Consider the following 19,358-nt stretch of genomic DNA (forward strand, 5'->3'; position numbering starts at 1 on the left):
TCTGTCTACCTACCTACCTAACTGGAAGTTTCTTAGTGACTGTGACCATTCTGAAGAAGTAATAATTAAGTGGAACACAGCATATCACAGGCGGGCGCTTCATACATGGGGAAATGAAGTGATCAAGGAAAACAAGTTTGCCAATTGGCTGGTAGGACTCTATGTATTCAAAATCGTTAGGTGAACTGGGAGATGAAATGTTCATTCCTTTCCAGTGGCTGGCTGACACCTGACAGGTAAGCTTCAGCCTTACAGGGAGGTTGGAAAGAACATGAGCTTTGACTTCACAAAGCCCTGTGTTTGAATTCTAGCTCCACTAGCTGTTTAAAAAGAAGTTACTTTACCTCTCCCAAGCGTCAAGTTAGAAAATATTCCTTACCAAGCAGTGTAAAATGTGATAACCTATGCACAGTGCCAAACTCGTTTTGGCCCATATAGAGTCAGGTCAATATAAGTTGTTTCCCATCTACGCATTCCCATTTACCCACTTAAAATGCCAGAAATCAAATACCTGGGCATTTTAGCTGCAAGTTCCTGGATTGCCAGGCAGTCCCCTTTCTTACTGCTTCATATGGGCAATTCTTAGGCTGACGCTGGACCAGAGAGTGCTTTCCTAGATAGGCAAGGGTGCGGTCAAGGGCATATAAGCACCTAAGGTCAAGGGTTACCAACAAATCATGATTTGGGCAAGAAAAGCAAAATCATGTTTCTTGCTATGGGTTGCCTCATCCTTTTTTAGTCATGGTGATTTTTTTTCCTTTTACAGGACAGACCAGTAGCAGTGGATCCACGTTTTGCGAGGCCTGTAGATTGTTAAATTTGAGAAGCCTTCTTTAAGCAAAATAATGCAACTTACAAATATCAATTAGATACAAAGCCTAAGAAGGGGCCTGTGCAGGTGAAGGTCTTTGAAACTTAAGTCCTTTGCTTTCTGTAAGTCAGTCCCTAGTCCAGCACTTACCCTCTGTTGTTCATGTTTATCAATGGTTACTATAGCCACATCCATTTAGCACAGTAAATGGCATTAGGAATACCACAGGCCAACAGCTCTACAGGGCCTCTGAATCATTTCTGATCCTTATTTAAATCACATGAACACCAGGACATGTTTGAAGACAACTGCTGAAAACCCGAAGCATCGTACATTCAACTTTTTGACTGTATATTGTGTTTGATCTTAAAGTGGAGATAATACGACTTAACAAATTTCCTGATTTGACACTGATAGCAGTGTTGTGGGTGATCTACCAAGGAAAGAGCGCTGATTTTTGCTTACAGCCTATTATGTGCCAAGCATTGTACACAGATTAGCACTTTGAAGCCTTACAACGGCACCATGAGATTGGCATTCTTTTTCATAACCAGAGCTCAGAAAAGTAATCTGCCTGAGCGATAATCCTTGTGAGTGAGAAAGGATTTTGAATTCATGTCTGTTTCTCTATTATGCTAAGTAGTCTCTTATTATGAACTTAACAGGTAACACCAGAATATCAATCATATTATTTGCCAACCAGTCAGACAAACATGTCAGCTCTCCCTCCACAAGGTATAGCTGTGTCTTCTTGTTTTATGCCATTCTATGCCCTTCTTCCTTCAAATGGCATCACTTTTCCTGACAGAAAAACTTGTTCTAATAAGTTTTGCCTCATATTTCACATATAATTTTCAGTGTAATTTTGTATCTGTTTGTCATATTGCTTCCTTGGGTTCTAAAATCTTTATGTGGCCTACTTATTATTTCATTTAAATAATTAAGATGGCAATTTCTAGCCTTTCTCTTTTAACAGTCTTTCCTTATTAGCAGTATTATATTCCAAACACAGCAGGCAACTAAAATACTGTTGATCAAATAATATTTCTGTACAGGAAGTGGTAAAATTGTAAGCTCTATAGTAACCTTGTACATTTTGGGATTATATGGCTCTATAGATTAATTTGAGTATTTTATACACATAATCATGGAAAAAATTGTTTCATCATTTACCAACTTTCAAGTACACAGTGCTGCCTTTAATATTATTATGAATATATCTAGATTATATATGAATATTTTATTATTTGACACTAACAGAGAAATAAACTAACAAAATGCAAGTTAATCTGCAACAGGAGACATTATTTTTCACATTTGTTAAGCAAGCTGTAATTCTGAACTCATACCACCAGGGGATAATACATTTCTTATGCTAATGAATTCCGCAAGTACACCTTTATCAGTCTCACTTTGTAACAGTGTCAGCTTTGTTTTTAAAACATAAAGTCTTAAAACATAGGTTTAAATTATATTTACAGAAAGTTCATTTTGTTCTCAATGAAGCTGTTTTTAATTTCTATTATAGCTCCCAAAATACTCATCAGTTTAGCTCTGCTAAAAAATAAACTAATTGCTCAAGTGGCTAAAATTTAGTATCAAAATTCTCTTTTTACTTAAAAGATGGAGAAAGACTAGGTAATCCTAATCCATTAGATAAAACTGACCACTCATAAACCACGAATGACATTTGATTTGTTAGTAGTCATAGTTTCTTCTATCTATAACAAAGAAGGATGACTGACATTTAAGGAACTGAATATTTAGGCATTAAGCATTACTTATATCTTTCTATACTTAAGGTGATAAGATGAAATGTTCAGAATAAGCTAGATATTCCCTTTTAAGAGTTGGATATTAAGTCTACATTGTAGTAGATGGAAATGACACAAGGAGCCATTTTTGTCCCTAGGATATTCTTCAGAGAATAGATTAAAACCTGTAATAAGAGATTAATCTATATATACACATACTGGCAGATGCTCCAAGCTGAAAATATCATTGGTTGAAAACGGACAATTTGTAGACATGAGATGTGAAAACACAAAACATAACATCCAAAAAATGCTGGCAACCCAGTCCACTGTGGGTATCAGTTGTTCACTCTCATGATGGTGTGCGTGACTGCCAGCTGCAGCTCGCTGCCACTGCCCAGCTTACTGTGAGCCTGGGAAAAGATCAAAATTCAAAATTCAAAGTATGGTTTCTACCAAATGCATGTTACTTTCACATCACGGAAAAGTTGAAAAATGATAAGAAAAGTCGAAACCATGTCAGACCATCCTAACTTGGGAACCATCCGCATGAAGAAAACAGTATCTGTCCTCCTCAAGTGGTTTACATTTAGTTCAATAAAATGCCCACAAAGTATCTAAAAAAATAGAACTGGAAAGTGGCCTTTTATTTTCAAACAAGGTTCTACCTAATCATAAGGTAGAAGAATAACAATAAATGAGCTGCTAAACCTACAATGTTTTATGACTAAGTCAGTATACATCTGTATTTGTCTCCAGTTTCACCAAGAAATGAAGGCTTACTTTATTGTTTAAGCAGCATTTGATAACTAAATTGACTGTTAGGTATTACTGTTCCCAACAAATATTTTACTCTAGATAAAATCCTAACCTCTAATTTATTTTTAAAAGTATTTTTATATACATATTTCCTGCAATGACTTTTGATACCTGGAAGAATTAATTAGAAACAAAAGTTACAAGGAAAAAGCTTTAAAAAAAATTTCCTGAAACTCAAACAAATCCCATAAAAAAGTGGACAAAGGACATGAACAGACATTTCTCAAAAGAAGATATACAAACAGTCAACAAACATATGAAAAAATGCTAGCATCACTAATTATCAGGGAAATGCAAATTAAAAACACAACGAGATACCACCTTACTCCTACAAGAATGGCCATAATTAAAAAGTCAAAAAACAATAGATGTTGACGTGAATGTGGTGAAAAGAAAACACTTTTATGTTTGTGGAACTGCAAGTTAGTACAATCACTATGGAAAACAGATTCCTTGAAGAACTAAAAGTAAAACTACCATTTGATCCAGCAATCCCACTGCTGAGTATCTATTCAAGAGAACAGAAGTCATTATATGAAGAATACATGAGCACGCACATGTTTATAGCAGCACAATTCACAGCTGCAAAGACGTGGAACCAACCTAAGTACCCATCAACCAATGAGTGGATAAAGAAAACATGCTATACAGACACCATGGAATACTACTTAGGAGCATAAAAGAAATGAAATAATGTCTTTTGCAGAAACTTGGATGGAGCTGGAGGCCATTACTCTAAGTGAAGTAACTCAGAAATGGAAAACCAAATATCGTATGGTCTCAGTGATAAGTGGGAGCTAAGTTATGGGGATGCAAAGGTATAAAGATGATCTCATGAAGTCTGGGGACTTGGAGTAGGGGGTAAGAGTGGGAAAGGGATGAGGGATAAAAGACTACGTACTGGGTACAGTGTACACTGCTCGGATAATGGGTGCACTATAATCTCAGAAATCACCACTCAAGAATTTACCCATGTAACCAAAAACCAACTGTACCCCAAAAACTATTGAAATAAAAAAATCCCCTGAGATTTCACACAAGTCAGAATGGGTATTATTAAAAAGTCAAAAAACAGATGCTGATGAGGCTGCAGAGAAAAGGGAATGCTTATACACTATTGCTGGGAATGTGGATTAGTTCAGTCACTGTGGAAAGCAGTTTGGAGATTTCTCAAAGAACTTAGAACTACAGTTGGACCCAGGAGTCCTATCACTGGGTATATACCCAAAAGAAAATCATTTATGAAAAAGATGTACTTGCATGTTCATTGCAGCACTATCCACAATAGCAAACAAGCTGAATCAACCTAGGTGCCCATCAACAGTGGATCGGATAAAGAAAATGTGGTATATATAGACCATGGAATACTACTGAGCCATAAAAAAGAATGAAATCACATCCTCTGCAGCAATATGAATGCAGCTAAATTCAAGCAAGTAAAATGAATCCTCAACTGCCATGTCAGGGAGTCAATAGACAATTTCAAGGACTAGGTGTAAAAGACTACTATTTAGAGGTAATTATCAGATGTAAAACTCCAAATGAACAAGAAGCAGTTGCTTCTATCATAGGGAACTATGTTGCAAAAATAAATAAGATGCTGATTTCAATATTATTTGGTGTCTCCTGCTATAATGTTAGCTTTTTAAGGCCAAGATTCTGATAGCATTTTGTCTCCAATGTACTGAGGTTTTTTTTTTTTGTTATAGAAAATTTCATATGTTTCAAGTTATGTCTTATCATTAATTTATAATGACAAGAATTCATTAAAGTGCAGTATAGTGTCCAAATCTCATTCCTCAGGGTAGAGCCACACAATAAATGAGCCTAGTTTTCTTCCTTCTTCTTTACCACACTACTTCCCTTGATTCCACTGCGCCATGTTCTCAGAAATCTTCAGATGCCAGTTTTCCCCTCCTTCAGCTTCATCTTCCCCTCTCCTCTCTGTGATTATATATCCCATCCTACTAAATCCTTCCTTTAGTTCCACCTGATCCTCTACCCAATGATTACCCTCACCTTTTCATATTTAACACATTTTTCCAAAGAATACTCTACTCACTGTTCTTACTTGCATGTCAATTCCACCTAAGCTGACTGCAATCCCATGTTGCTGAAACATCTAGCTGTCTTTCATTCATTTATTCATTCAACAAATAGTTTGTTCATTGGTAAAATCTGACAGGGCTCCTGCCTTTAAGGAGCTTATAGGTGTAGACAGATAGTAATTGATTGTACTAACAAATATATATTCATAAACTATGCCAAATGCTGTGAAGGAAAAGTAGAAAGTATGAAGACAGTACTCAATAGACGAGCTTGATCTGGTGTAAGGGTCAAAGGAGGTTTCTCTAATAAAATGACATTTGATCTAAGAAATGAAGGACAAGTAGCAGTTCACCAGTTAAAGGGACTTAAAGGTAGGGAGAGAATTCTAAATACAGCATATTTATGGCATTGTATCTACTAACTGAGAAGCACCCTGCACTAGCCCTGTTGCAGCATTCCTCACTCTACATTTTAAAACTCTTTAATTATCTGTATCCCTCCATTCAGACTCTCTACTGTCCCAGTCTATAAAATCTACAGGGGCCCAGATCATGTACTTCTTTTTCATTACCTCATTAAAGGGTCTTGCACAGTACCAACACAAAACATGTTCTTGATAAATACTTTTTAAAAAAACACATGAATATTATACATGATCCCCTATCTGCCAAATATAATGAACATGTTTTAAATTTTTATCTTATTGTAGCTCTGTGTCATTTAATCAGTCGCTCAGTACCTCCTTCCTGACCTTTGATGTACTCTTGCTTCAGTGACATCTTTTTTCCGTTTCTCCTCTCCTCTTGGAGGTTTCTGTTCCTTCACCAAGCCCTTCATTCCATCCATGTCTCACCACACTGCATTTGCTCCTTGGGTGATCACTTCCACATTCAAATGGTTTCAACTTTATTCCAACAAAGGTGGATCTTTATTTCTACTGACCTGGCTCCTGAGCTTCTAACTCACATAGCAACTGTTTGCTACTCAGATACACCTATATCCCTTACAGCCATTTCAAAGTCAAGTGAACAAAACCAAACTCATCATCATTTCATGATTCACCACTGCAACAGAAAATAAATAAATCCAACTCTGTCTCCATTATTTTATTTTAGTTTATGGTATCACCATCCATTTAGATACCCATACTAAATATTCGGTGGTTATCCTGTTTTTACTTCCCACATTCAACTTTCCATAAAGGTCAGATAGTTTTAGCCCCACAATATTTATCTAATTCTTTTCTCCTCCAGCCCTTTGACAACTAGCCTAGTTCATATTGTCATTATTTCCTTTTACACGTCTACAGCTACCACCATAAAATAAATAAGCAGCCAACCTAAAATATAAATCTGATACCATTACTCTCCTGCTTTTATTTTTCAATGGCCCCTATAGTCTGGAGGATACAACCCAACTATCTTAATGTTGTTTGCAAAGTCCCAGCTCTTGGTAGCTTCTCCAGCCCCACCTGTCACCACTTCCTTCCATAAACCATACGCTAAGTTAACCACAAAGTGCCTATGGCTCCCATAGACATCAAACACTTCCTGGCTCTGTGCCTTTGCAGTTTTAATTGTAATCTCCCTCTTCAGGATACCTTTCAACATGTCATAATCCATCCAACAATCCTCCACAACCTAGCTCCCTCGGATTCCTCAAGATGGTGTTAAGTCCTTTCGCTATAAACCCTCGTATAATACTCTCTGCAACATTCCACTTAAGTGTAATAGTGTTTATCACTGTCAGTCTAAGGACTATGTCTCCCCTTCTGCAAGTTCCACGAGAAAAAGAACCGCATCCTACAGTGCACACAACAAATTCTCATTAAAAGTCCTTATAACGTAGAATGAAAAAGTATATTCATTTATTTATTCAGCCATTATCTATTATTTAGTGTTATCCAAAGCCTGGTAGCAGCTCTAAATACTAGAGGTAACTCAGAGAATAAAATAGATCAAATATCTGTTCTCATGGCTGCAAAATATGTTCATTATTTTATGTAGTGATAAGTAATATAATACTATGGAGAAAAAATAAGGCATACGGGAGGGGATAGTACCTACTGAGGTAGGGGAGAGTGGTTTGAAATTATAGATAAAGTGACCAAGGGAAGTTTTACTGAGAAGCTGAATTTTCCTCAAAAACATGTAAGAAGTGAGACAGCTGGCCATGCACACATCTGTGGCAAGAACATTCCAGACAGAGGGACAAGGCAAGTCTGAGACCCTGAGAAGGGAGAATACCTGCTGTTTTGAAGCACAGCCAGCAGTGAAATTTGACAGTAGCGGGGTGAAGGAAGGAAAGATGAGGCTAGAGGAGTCACAGAGTGGGGACATGTCCAGAGGGTGACAGGTTCTATGGTCGTCATAGGACTAACTTTGTTCTGTGTGAGATAGGAACCACAGACAATTTTGAGCAGTGATGTAATCTGCGTTATGTTTAACAGCATCATTCTAGCTGCTAGATTAAGAATGTAGTGAAGAATGAGAAACCAGTTAGGAGGTTATCATACAAATCCTGGAGAGAGAAAGGTGATGATGGCTTGCCTCAGGTTAGTGATAGTGGGGGTGCTGCGATGTGGTCAGATTCTAAACACATTTTAGTGGCACAATCTACAAAATGTAATGACTCATGGGACGTGAGAAATGAAAGAAGCAGAGTCTGGATAACCTGAAGTTCTTGGCCTGAGCAGCTGGAAGACTGGAGTGGCCATTTACTAAGACGGAGAAGCTATGAGAAGAACCGTATTGCAGAGAAGAGAACATACTGTATTGGAGAAGTCTATTAGATCTGGTTGAAGATGGTGAGTAGCTATTTGGATGTATAGCTTTTCTCACAGTTCCCCAAAACTTTATGATCTGCCTACCGACTGAGCCAACAGCAAAATGTGTGCTCTGTTTTTAATTCTATGGGTAGTTTGCTGTAGAAAGAGAAAGCAACTCTTAGAACCTGAAAGGAAATGAAAATGGAAACTAATGAATTACATAAGAAAGCTTTAGATCCTTTAGCAGAAATGTCTCCATCAGCACCCACATGGAAAATGGACAGCCTTTTACTCAACTTCCTGTCTACATAGATCACTGGAATTCATCCTTTGCAGAAGCCCTCATCATCTATAACAGAGCCCTTAACAGGCGCTCTCATGCCCCAGGAGACGCTTCAGAATTTAGTTGTTGTTGTTGGCATGTCTAGTTGTCACAAAGATGGTGGGGCTGGCATTTATGGATGTCCTGCAATGCTTAGCATATCCTGCACAATACACCACTGAGCTTTTTTCGTGTAATTTTTAAATGCATCCGACATTCATATTGGTAAAATTCTGTTTGAAATATCTTGAATTAAAACCAAACTCTATTTTACATAGAAACACAAAATAACATTTGCATGGTTTTAATATACAATGAATTTTTCAGTTCTATAACTACTGTGTAAATTGATGAGACTGGTTATATTTAGAACCTAATTCTACTTTATATAAGCCCAAAACATGTTTGCATGGTTTTAATGTACACTACATTTTCTAGTACCCTAACTATATATATACACACACACACACGTACATACACACACATAAATACATGTATGTATATACATACAACTATAGATGACATGCAATATATATATATATAAAAATAATAAATACACACATACTTATTTTGTCCTCATTTAAAAATATTAAATATAAAGGATAGGCATTGATAACGTTCAAATTTCACTTCAAGGTTTCTTAAATCTAAATGCATGCACAAATTTGACCACTTCATTATTTCTTCATTTCTTCTTTTATTTCTTCATTTTTGGGTACCATAAACTGTCATGGTATCTGAGTATTTACATGTTAAAATATGCATTATTTCATTATTTCATTATAATATTTTCACATTTCTATTTTATAACTAAGACAACATATTGATTTTTAAAATAAAATATTATAAGTAGTCACATTATATTTAATCTCAGGACAGTAAGCAAGTACTAACATTATTTGTCATAAAAACAGGGATTGGATACAATGCAGTTAATATCCTAGAAAGTATGTGCCATCAAACAATCATGCTTCTAACAACTAAGGTCTAGAGCTTGGCATACCATAACAACAGTGCCAATGATAACCCTTGCTCCAGAGTTAGTGATTTCAAGCAATCTGAGAGTTAAAAATGGTTTATCAGTAATTCAGGGAAAGCTATTTTATCCTGAATGGGCACTATTTGAAAGTAGTCATCAGTCTCTGAATGTGCTTTTGCAGTGAGATATGACGTAGTAAGGAATTGCAGGATACCTATAAGATACAACATTAATACTTCACATTCTTATTTCAGCAACTGCAAGTTACACAGCCACAGATCTAAGAGACCACAAAAATGGCTTTTGTGTTGACCTTAAGTGAACAGGGAAAAATTATCCGTTTTCTTTGAGTCAATACATTCTTGCCCAAAGCATTCTGTTATAGGATTTAAGAGAATAAAATATCTAAAGGGAAATATCATGACAAGTAAATCCCTGTAATTCCATATTTATCATAAATTATGATGAAATACAATTCACTTTTTTTTGCTTGCTTTTTTGGTCATTACTTAAAGTCTCTGAAACTCGTTCTGCATCTTGAAATGGTGGTAATCACCTCTTGTTTACAACTTTCTTTTGAGAATTGAGACAACAAATGTAACTTACATACTACCAAGCCTGTTATGCTACAATTATTGTGCAAAACTTTAAAGTTTTATCAAATCACTTAATAATGATGATCTGAATGGTACACTGAAAATCAGAATCTTAGTATCACATCTGAAGTTTGGATGAGACAATATATTTACAGTAACTACAAAGGAGACTGACATGCAATAAATGTCAGTACATGTTAGTGTTGTTATTACTGTGTTAACACCACAAACAAAGCACACTGGACAAAGGTACTTTGTATAGAGATGGCATATCAGAATACAGAAATGACCATTCACATTTGATATTTCTTTTAAAGACAGAAAAGTAACTTCCTGTCATCTAGAAATCATGAATATGTTGACCCTAGAATAAAATATATTGCAATTTAGTGTATGTATGTGTGACAGTGCTTAACTGTTTATTTGCTTTTATAATGTATAATCCTGTTTTTAGCTGCATCTCACTTTTAATTTTTGACTTAGAAACTTTTCTTCTTAACTCAGACTTTAGTATCTAATCTGTGGTATAAAACAGTCTAAAATGAATTTTTGCATGACATTGACCAAATACTCTAATACCTCCAACAAAATGTAGATTGCCTACTTGCTTTAAATTTAATATTAAAACGATTACGAACTAGATTTGGTTTTGTAATGACTAAGTCTACAAACTAGATTTATTTTTGTGATAACGAAGATAACTAAAGAAGGCATTTCAAAATTAGCCCATATTTTCCATAGGCTAAGAATTTACTTTAAGTAGAAAACTCATTGTTAAGATAAAAAATGGTGTTTCATAAGTGACTGAAAAATACTTTGCATTAAGAAGCAATGAGGCTGTGGCTCATGCCTGTAATCCAGCACTGTGGGAGGCTGAGGCGGGCAGATCACCTGAGATCAGGAGTTCCAGATCAGCCTGGTCAATGTGGTGAAACCTCGTCTCTACTAAAAATACAAAAATTAGCCGGGTGTGGTGGTGGGCACCTGTAATCCCAACTACTCGGGAGACTGACGCAGGAGAATCTCTTGAGCCCGGGAGGTGAAGGTTGCAGTGAGCCGAGACAGTACCACTGCACTCCATCCTGGGTGAGAAGAGCGAGACTCTGTCTCAAAAAAACAAACAAACAAAAAAAATCAAAGAAAGGAACAGTGAGATTCAAATAAAAAAGGCTAAGTAAAATTGATCTTAATGTGGTAGTGTTATGTTTTCATAAAAATATTCTATAAATAAATTCTAGATATGTTTGTATATTTTTATCTTATTATAAAAACCATACTTGTAAGTAAGTATCTTGATTATGAGGAAAAAACTTTCAATGTTCATCAGTATTATCTGCCATAATACAATTATAAATAAAAATTTTGATTTCTAAGCACAAGTCAAATCTCTTCATAATACTATATCATGTACATGTATTAAATTGGTCTATCCATTTGAGAAAAAGGTAAAAGCTCACTAAGAGAGAAGTAATGTTTATAAATAAATAAGATAAAATTTTGTTTCATTTAGAATACTAATTAAAATAATGAATTAATAGATTATCAAACCTTGCCTAGATTAGCAAATTTAACAAAGGCATAATCATTTAAAACTCACCAGTGTAAGCACAAAATTTTCTTTAAAAATTAGCAGCAAGAAAAGAGACTATCATGTATTATAATTTAAGATATTGTAATTTAAGATATAATTTAGAGATAAATTACAAATCATTTGATAAGGGGAAAGTCATCCCATAAACACAATTAGGTTAGATGGTTTCAATTTGGAAAAATATTACTTCAGGTACCCAATGCATAATAAACACTAAAATAAATTATGGTTGGATTAAAGAGTTAAAATATTAAAAAATCAAATAGTTAAAAGAAAGGAAGAAAATTGAACTTTTAATCAAACTTCTGAATAAATGACTTTTTACACTTAGAAGCAACATGTTTACAAAAGATATACAAAGATATGTAAATATATACAAATATGTATTTATATCATATATGTGCTTGTGTATGTGACCACAAAGAAAGAGAATAATTTGGTCAAACAAAAATAAAAAAAATTTAACAATACATATGCAAATCAATTAGGTAAAAAAAACAAAAACAAAAACAAAAAAACAAAACCTACCACTCAAATAAAAAGGAAGAAACAGAAAATAGGGAAAATGTGGAGAAAATAATGCCAGAAGTGGAATTTAAATATCTAAATAAAGAGCTCATATAATTTGATAATAAAAATATGTGCCAAATTTCTATCTGATGTTATATCACCTTGATAAACAAATCATCTGAAAATCAAAATATGCACCCACATAAATGGGCAAAGGGTATGAACAGAAAATTTTAAAAGGGAGCATTACAAACTCAAAAATACATGAATTTATATTCAGCTTACAAGCAAACAGGAAAATATAAAATATAAGAAAAAATACTTTAAAATTATTAAATTAATATTTAAAAAGCACTTAAAATGCCAACAAATGCTCATACTGAAACAGGTCCTCAAACTTTCTAGGTGGAATTATAAATTGATTCATTCCTTTTAGAAAGCGAATTGCCAATATGTGCTAAATACTAAAAACTTGGATATTCTTTAACCCAATCATTCTACCTTTATAAATATATCCTTTCAAAGGTATAAAATATGGAAAAAAAATTCTAGATGAATATCATCCACACATTATTTATAATACACAATTATTTTTTATTCCCAGAAAAAACCAAGCAAGCCTTGGTATCCAATAGTGGAGGAATATTTAAGCAAGTGTTATACAGTTCATAGTTAATGAAATATATGTTTTGAAAACTAGTAATATGAGAAATGTTTGCAATGTTAGGTGAAAATACTAATGATATTAAATTATTTGAACATCACAACTAAAGCTTTTTAAAAAGCCATTTAAATAGGGTGAAAGACCAAGGGCACACAATAAGATGTTAGGAGTGAGTATACTGGAGCAGCAGAATTCTGGGTGAATATTTTCCCTCTCTTTTCCAAATTTCTATCTGATGTTATATCACCTTGATAAATAAATCATCTGAAAATCAAAATATGGTAGGGCGCGGTGGCTCTTACCTGTAATCCCAGCACTTTGGGAGGCTGAGGCAGGTGAATCACTTGAGGTCAGGAGTTTGAGACCAACCTGGCCACAATGGTGAAACCCTGTCTCTACTTAAAAAACAATTTTTTTTTTTTTTTTTTCCCAGGCATGGTGGCTCATGCCTGTAATCCCAGCTACTTGGGAGGCTGAGGCATGAGAATTGCTTGAGCCTGGGAGGCGGAGGTCGCAGTGAGCCGAGATAGTGCCATTGTACTCCAGGCTGGGGAACAGAGCGAGACTCTGTCTCAAAATAAATAAATAACAATATTTACTAAAATTATGAACTAACTTAAAACATATACCTATAGTAGCGTACAAATATATATACTCTCATAACAAAATTGCAAATACATTTGGTTATCATGATTGAAAGCATTTATATGAAAATATGTGATAATTGTTTACCTGGAGGCATTATGTGAGAACTTCTTCATTTCTTTTTCACAAATTCCTATCATCTTCCTACTTTACATTTAAAAATGGTAAAAGATATATTTATGAAAAGAAAGCCTTACAGTACAAAACAAAAATCAATTCACTGAGTAATACCTCCTCACGGATTTCTGTTATAACAATAGAAATGTTTCATGGGGCAAAACGTAATTTTAAGGTCCAACAAAAAAGGTAAAGTTTTAAAGTCACGCTTAAAAGACAAAGAAAAATGAAACCATTTATACTCCAAATAAATCATAAAATATGACTTAGACAGAAACTTCATAGAACCCAAATCCCACCAGAAAGTAGGCTCTCCGCTACAATGTAATAATGTCAACTGATTCCATAGTTCTTTTCCTTTCAACTATTTAAAAGGTAATCCCTTTTAAAGCCCTGACCTTTTAGCTACTACTTCAAAAGGGAACCAACATTTATGCTTTCTCTTAACAGTTGATCTACATTTGTTACAACTGTGGGAAGTTGTTAGAGTAATCAGTAAATTCCCCATGGTTGGCTTCTTTTTCTTTCCTTACATTATAGTCCATTTAAGGTTGGGTTAACAGATTACAGTAATAAATGTATGTATTTTGTGTTACATCAGTTTATTCAGAATTTCCCCAATGTATAATGCTGCAGTGGTGTTCATTCCAAATCCAGCTGTAGAACCAGGCTAACTTGTAATTGTTTTTACAGCTTTCCAAAGGATATAAAGTGTACTTATGAATAACTGTTAAGTAGAATAACTTAACAGTACTCAAGTCCCTATTGGTCTTTGTTTTGTTTGAAACTGAGCAGTAGCTTTGAATAAACTAAAAAGGAAAGAGAAAGGTGGGAAAGGCCTCATTTTCTAGTTGTTCTTTAATGGAATGAAAAATAAGAGCACTGAGCAACTGATGCAGTGATCTGAAATAGCCCTAAAACAAAATGGGTGACTGTGGATGAATTTGCCTTCTACCAGGAAAACAAAGAGAACTTTAGGCCAAATATCTTTAGACATCACTTCTATTAGAAAGCCAGGTCATCTAAACTATTTCAAAATTTCTTCCAATTGCTAAAAATGTAACACGTTATTACATACAATACCTTTTTCTTACTGTATTTATAAACTAGTATGTGAATTTGGTATAGTAAATCTGTACATTTATTATTATTATGGTCATTTATAGGCTTAGAATATACTTTTACTTCTAATTGTATTCATAATTATTGAATTTTAAACATTTTCTGGCAATCAAGTTTCATTTATCTGGTGATAAGTCTCCAAGAAGTAATTGCAGAATTGTGCTTAAAAGATAATTAGGCCAATTTAGAGATTCTTTCCAAAAATAAATTTGGCAAAGGGTAGAAACCACATATGGAAAGTGTACATGAACATATGATTTTCTAAAGTAAGATTTTTTAAAACTTTCAAACTTCAACAGATCCCTATACTATAACTATCAAATGCAAAGTTTTCTGGTTGAATTTACTGGCTGACCTCCCCATAGGAAAGTCTTCCCTCGCTGTTTACTTGGCTAACTTTGAACACATCTAGGTCTGAGCTCAAATTGCCTGCTAAGTCTTCATTACTTGCGTGATTATCAAAAGAAAGATGAAAAGTGGGATTCATAAAATCCCTAAGTCCTGATTTTAGCTATGAGCTTTTATTTCACCAGATTTGCAAAAAAGCAAAACAATCAGTTCAATTTAATATAATTTTTTAAGTGATCAGCAATGTCACCAAGGAAAGAAAAGCAAGATTGCAAGGATTCAAAACCTATGTAATTGAGAAGTAATTATAGTACATGTGGCAGACTAGAAATAATACTTTTATATCACTTTTATGCTATACTTTTCCTATAAAGTACATCCTCATTTTTAAATGTAATATAAGGACTCCAGTATCTTAAGTCAATATTTATATGTGGCCTCCTTAAATTTTGAAGAGTAATGCAAATAATAAGAATATATATTGTTTATCTATAAAAATTTTCAGTTTAATTATATAATTACTTTTCTAAAATAAAAAACCAAATACTCTTTTTCTACATACCTGCATTAAGATAGTTATAATTTGCTTCAATATTATAAATATTGTTCAGTCATATCCAGATGTACATGTTTTTTCTTTTCCTCCTAAAAGTTATCTCACCTTGCACTTTGGACACTTCTGGGCATTCCTCTGCCCATGCTCAATTTCGCTGGCCCAGTGACGCAACAATTTGTCTCCCTTTTTGTACTCCTTGCAGTTAACACCTTCATGCCAAGGAGAGTGGCACTTAAAACACCAGACGAATTGGCAGGTAGGGCACTGGATCTGTGTAAGAAAAAAATCATATTAATTACTAGTGGACATACTGAAAGTGTCTAAAAGGGTAAGAAGGTGATGCTTGGGGAAATTAGCTAAAAGTTTATAATTTAAAATGCCTCCCCCTCTGTAAGACCAAAACTACACTAAGATATGAATACTCTGTTACTAGGGGAAAGAACTGCTTTGGCGAGGATGACTTGGCTATTTGTAGGCTGTCCTGGAGTTAAACATTTGATTCTGGAAACCAATTTAGCTTTAGGAAAATCTCCCAGATTTTAAGTGCAATCTCCCAGATTGAACCTGAAGGCTCACAAGGCCCCAAATCCACACACTCAGGCTGCCCTTTAATTCACCTTTCCCTTGAACGAATTACCCAGCCATTTCCATTGTCTTCTTAAGAATGGCTTATTTCATTTTATTTTTTAAAAGCCCCACAGATGCTTCATCAAATAAAAAACACAGTAGCAGTCTGGGTGCAGTGGCTTATGCCTGTAATCCTAGCACTTTGGGAGGCTGAGGCGGGTGGATCACTTGAGGTCAGGAGTTACAGACCAGCCTGGCCAACATGGTGAAACCCCATCTCTACTAAAAATACAAAAATTAGGTGGGCATGTTGGTGCATGCTTGTAATCCCAGCTACTCAGGAGGATGACACGAGACATGAGAATCTCTTGAACCCAGCAGATAGAGGTTGCAGTTGAGCCGAGATCGTGCCACTGCACTCCAGCCTGGGCTACAGTGAGACTCTGTCTCAAAACAACAACAACAACAACAACAACAAAAACACAGTAAGAAACTGCTAGAACAGCATTTGCTATGAAGCAGCATCTAAAATAATGGATACTCCTGGTGTGCTACCAACGTAAGGGAGGCTAATTATAAAAATAATGCAAAGCATTCTATTATTAGAAATATATCAATATAGTGGCCCTGTGGCCTGTACTTAGAAAACCATCAGAAACGGGCCTTCATATTTCACTATGTGGAGGGTATATGACAGTGCACGTGTAAGTTTAGTAAGAATATGTCTTCTGCTTGACATGGAAGATATTTTATCTGACTTCCTTTATTTTGAATGATAGTGGAATATTCCATTCATACACATTATTTCCACTCCTAACTCTCTAAAAGCATATGAGTATAGCCTGACTTAACAGAGCCTCATGTGATTACAATGGATTATAAATTGCCTCATTATGAATTATATTTATAACTGACCACTCTCTTTGCTCCTCTATGTCACGTCACTGCAGCACATGTGAATTTGCTGACTACATTTTAAAGGCTAGAATTTCCTTTGGTAAACTATACACAATATTGTCACTTAATTTTTTGGAAAACAACTTTTTTGACAATGGAGGTTCTACTATATAGATTAATTAGCTGAGTGGCAATTACAATCACAGCTCTTCTGTTAACTCAAAGCACTGTAATTTTCACTTATGTCAAGAATGGATAATGCTCTTCCTGTGAAAATATGAAGTAAAAGTACTTTTGTTATTAACTTTATATAAAAATGGCATTCTGTCATAAGGCTTAAAAGATTTTCATGTTTATTTATTTATTAAAATTCTGTTCAATGGTAATCTATGCTTAATATGTTACATGCATTATTTGTTTTCATCCTCAAAATAATGCTGGAAGGTAGATATGAACATCATCAGTTTACAGATGATGAAAATGAGACTCAGATAGATTAAATCACTTGCTGAAGGTAACACAGAAAATATGTGTTAAGAAGGAATTTAAACGTAAATTTGTCTGGCTCCACATTTAGCATACTTTTCACTATACTTCTTATACCAAACGGCATTTGTTCTTTGACAACTGGCAACTTAAAAATGTAGTAGTCAAAGATGGTCATGTCATTAAACTATGCAATAAGTCAGAATTCCACATGATTATCAAGATAAGGTGAACTTTGAAAATTCTTTTCAAGATCTACTCTATACAAATTGAGAAACTACTTGGTTTAACTAAAAAAATTAAAAAAAAAAAGGATGTTACTATTTAGTTATTTAAAATAACTGTTTTTTTCCTTTTTGATCATTACAATTAAAATAAATCATTTTTAAAAGACAACAAGTTGAAGTAGATGAGATTCAGCTAAGAAAACAATATAAAATGTTTACTTCCAAAATGTTTACTTCCATTTGTCATTGAGCAATGAAGGCTAGATGTAAATATCACATGGAGCCTTCCTTTTGAATGTAATGAATGAAATGAGGAAAGTAGGAAAAAATTGCTTTTCCTTAGGCATCTACCATTAAGTCAGAAGACCTGAATAGTTAATTTAGTTATTTTCTACTGGATATTATTCATAATTCTGAATCACTAGATTCTAGCATCATTAAATAAACTTTTTGAAAAGATCTCTCTAGTTTTTTAACCAGTCTTAGATTATATTTATGAAATATTAGAATGAATGTAAAGATGCTTTGAAACTGGGATTCGCTCTATAAATGTCTGACATTGAATGGCTCAAAGGGCTTTGTGAGTAAGTGCTGAACTATCACATTTGTGAATCTCTAATGAAGACAATTACAGCAATGCATGATTCTTCTAAGGCACCAGAATAATAAAGAATCTGTCGTGTTGTTTCCACCCTGGGACTCTGGCTCATAATAAACAACCAAGTCCTACTGCAGATCCTATTGCAAATCCTCACCAACAGCACAGACTTAGTGGGAAACTGTGACCAAAGTTATGGGGCAGGCTCTCAAGTGAATATGAATAAGTTAAATTCATACTGGATTGCTATCTCTCACTGAAAACATCAAAATCACTATTTGCTTGGGATTAAAATCATAAAAGGACTAACAGCCAACTCCAACAACTTGGGAATTAAAAGACTACATGTGAAATTGTCCCAGATTTTTTGTTCTGAAGATGCCTCATTCATTTTGAACTTAATCACATTCAAAATTGGCCTTACGTAAACACATATAGACATCAACACTGCATCTTCCTCCACTCTTTTATTTACAGTTATTCTTCCACATGAAATGCTATCTCACAACCATAGACCCACCACATGGAGTGCCTGCCTTCTTAGTAATTACAGTCACACAGAAGTCATCATGCCCTGTCCTCGTGGCTCAAAGTGTGGTTGCAGGGCCCGAAACATCAGCATCTCCTGAGAACTTGGTGAATTCATGAATCCTTAGACCTTAGAGCCAAAAGTGCTCATTTTCACAAGGTCCGAAGGTGATTCGTATGCGTCCTAAAGTTTGAGAGGCTCTGCTTTATACCATGTGACTCCATCGCTCAGACCACAATTTATTGGACCAGGAATGAGTCCCTAAGCCAAAAACACATATCCACTAGTTGGCAAGCTGCCTAAGCGTTGGCATGAGCTTTGTGTAGCGGGGGTGCTCATTGTTGAATGGAGATTAGCCAAGATAGATTTTTCTCTCTTGAGGAGTGTCATGGAGATACAAAGGA

The 19,358-nt window shown here is 34.8% G+C and overlaps 1 protein-coding gene across 1 annotated transcript in view; it reads right to left on the reverse strand.

The window, feature by feature from the left end:
- The window catches only part of RNF217 (ring finger protein 217), a 136,025-nt gene that overhangs the window by 18,429 nt on the left and 98,238 nt on the right, over positions 1 to 19,358 (reverse strand). The window contains exon 3 of the mRNA XM_003898232.5: positions 15,756 to 15,920. Coding sequence (XP_003898281.2) covers positions 15,756 to 15,920 — 165 coding nt within the window. The remainder of the gene's footprint in view (positions 1 to 15,755; positions 15,921 to 19,358) is intronic.

This window comes from Papio anubis, chromosome 6, assembly GCF_008728515.1.
Source record: "Papio anubis isolate 15944 chromosome 6, Panubis1.0, whole genome shotgun sequence".
Lineage (NCBI taxonomy): Eukaryota > Metazoa > Chordata > Mammalia > Primates > Cercopithecidae > Papio > Papio anubis.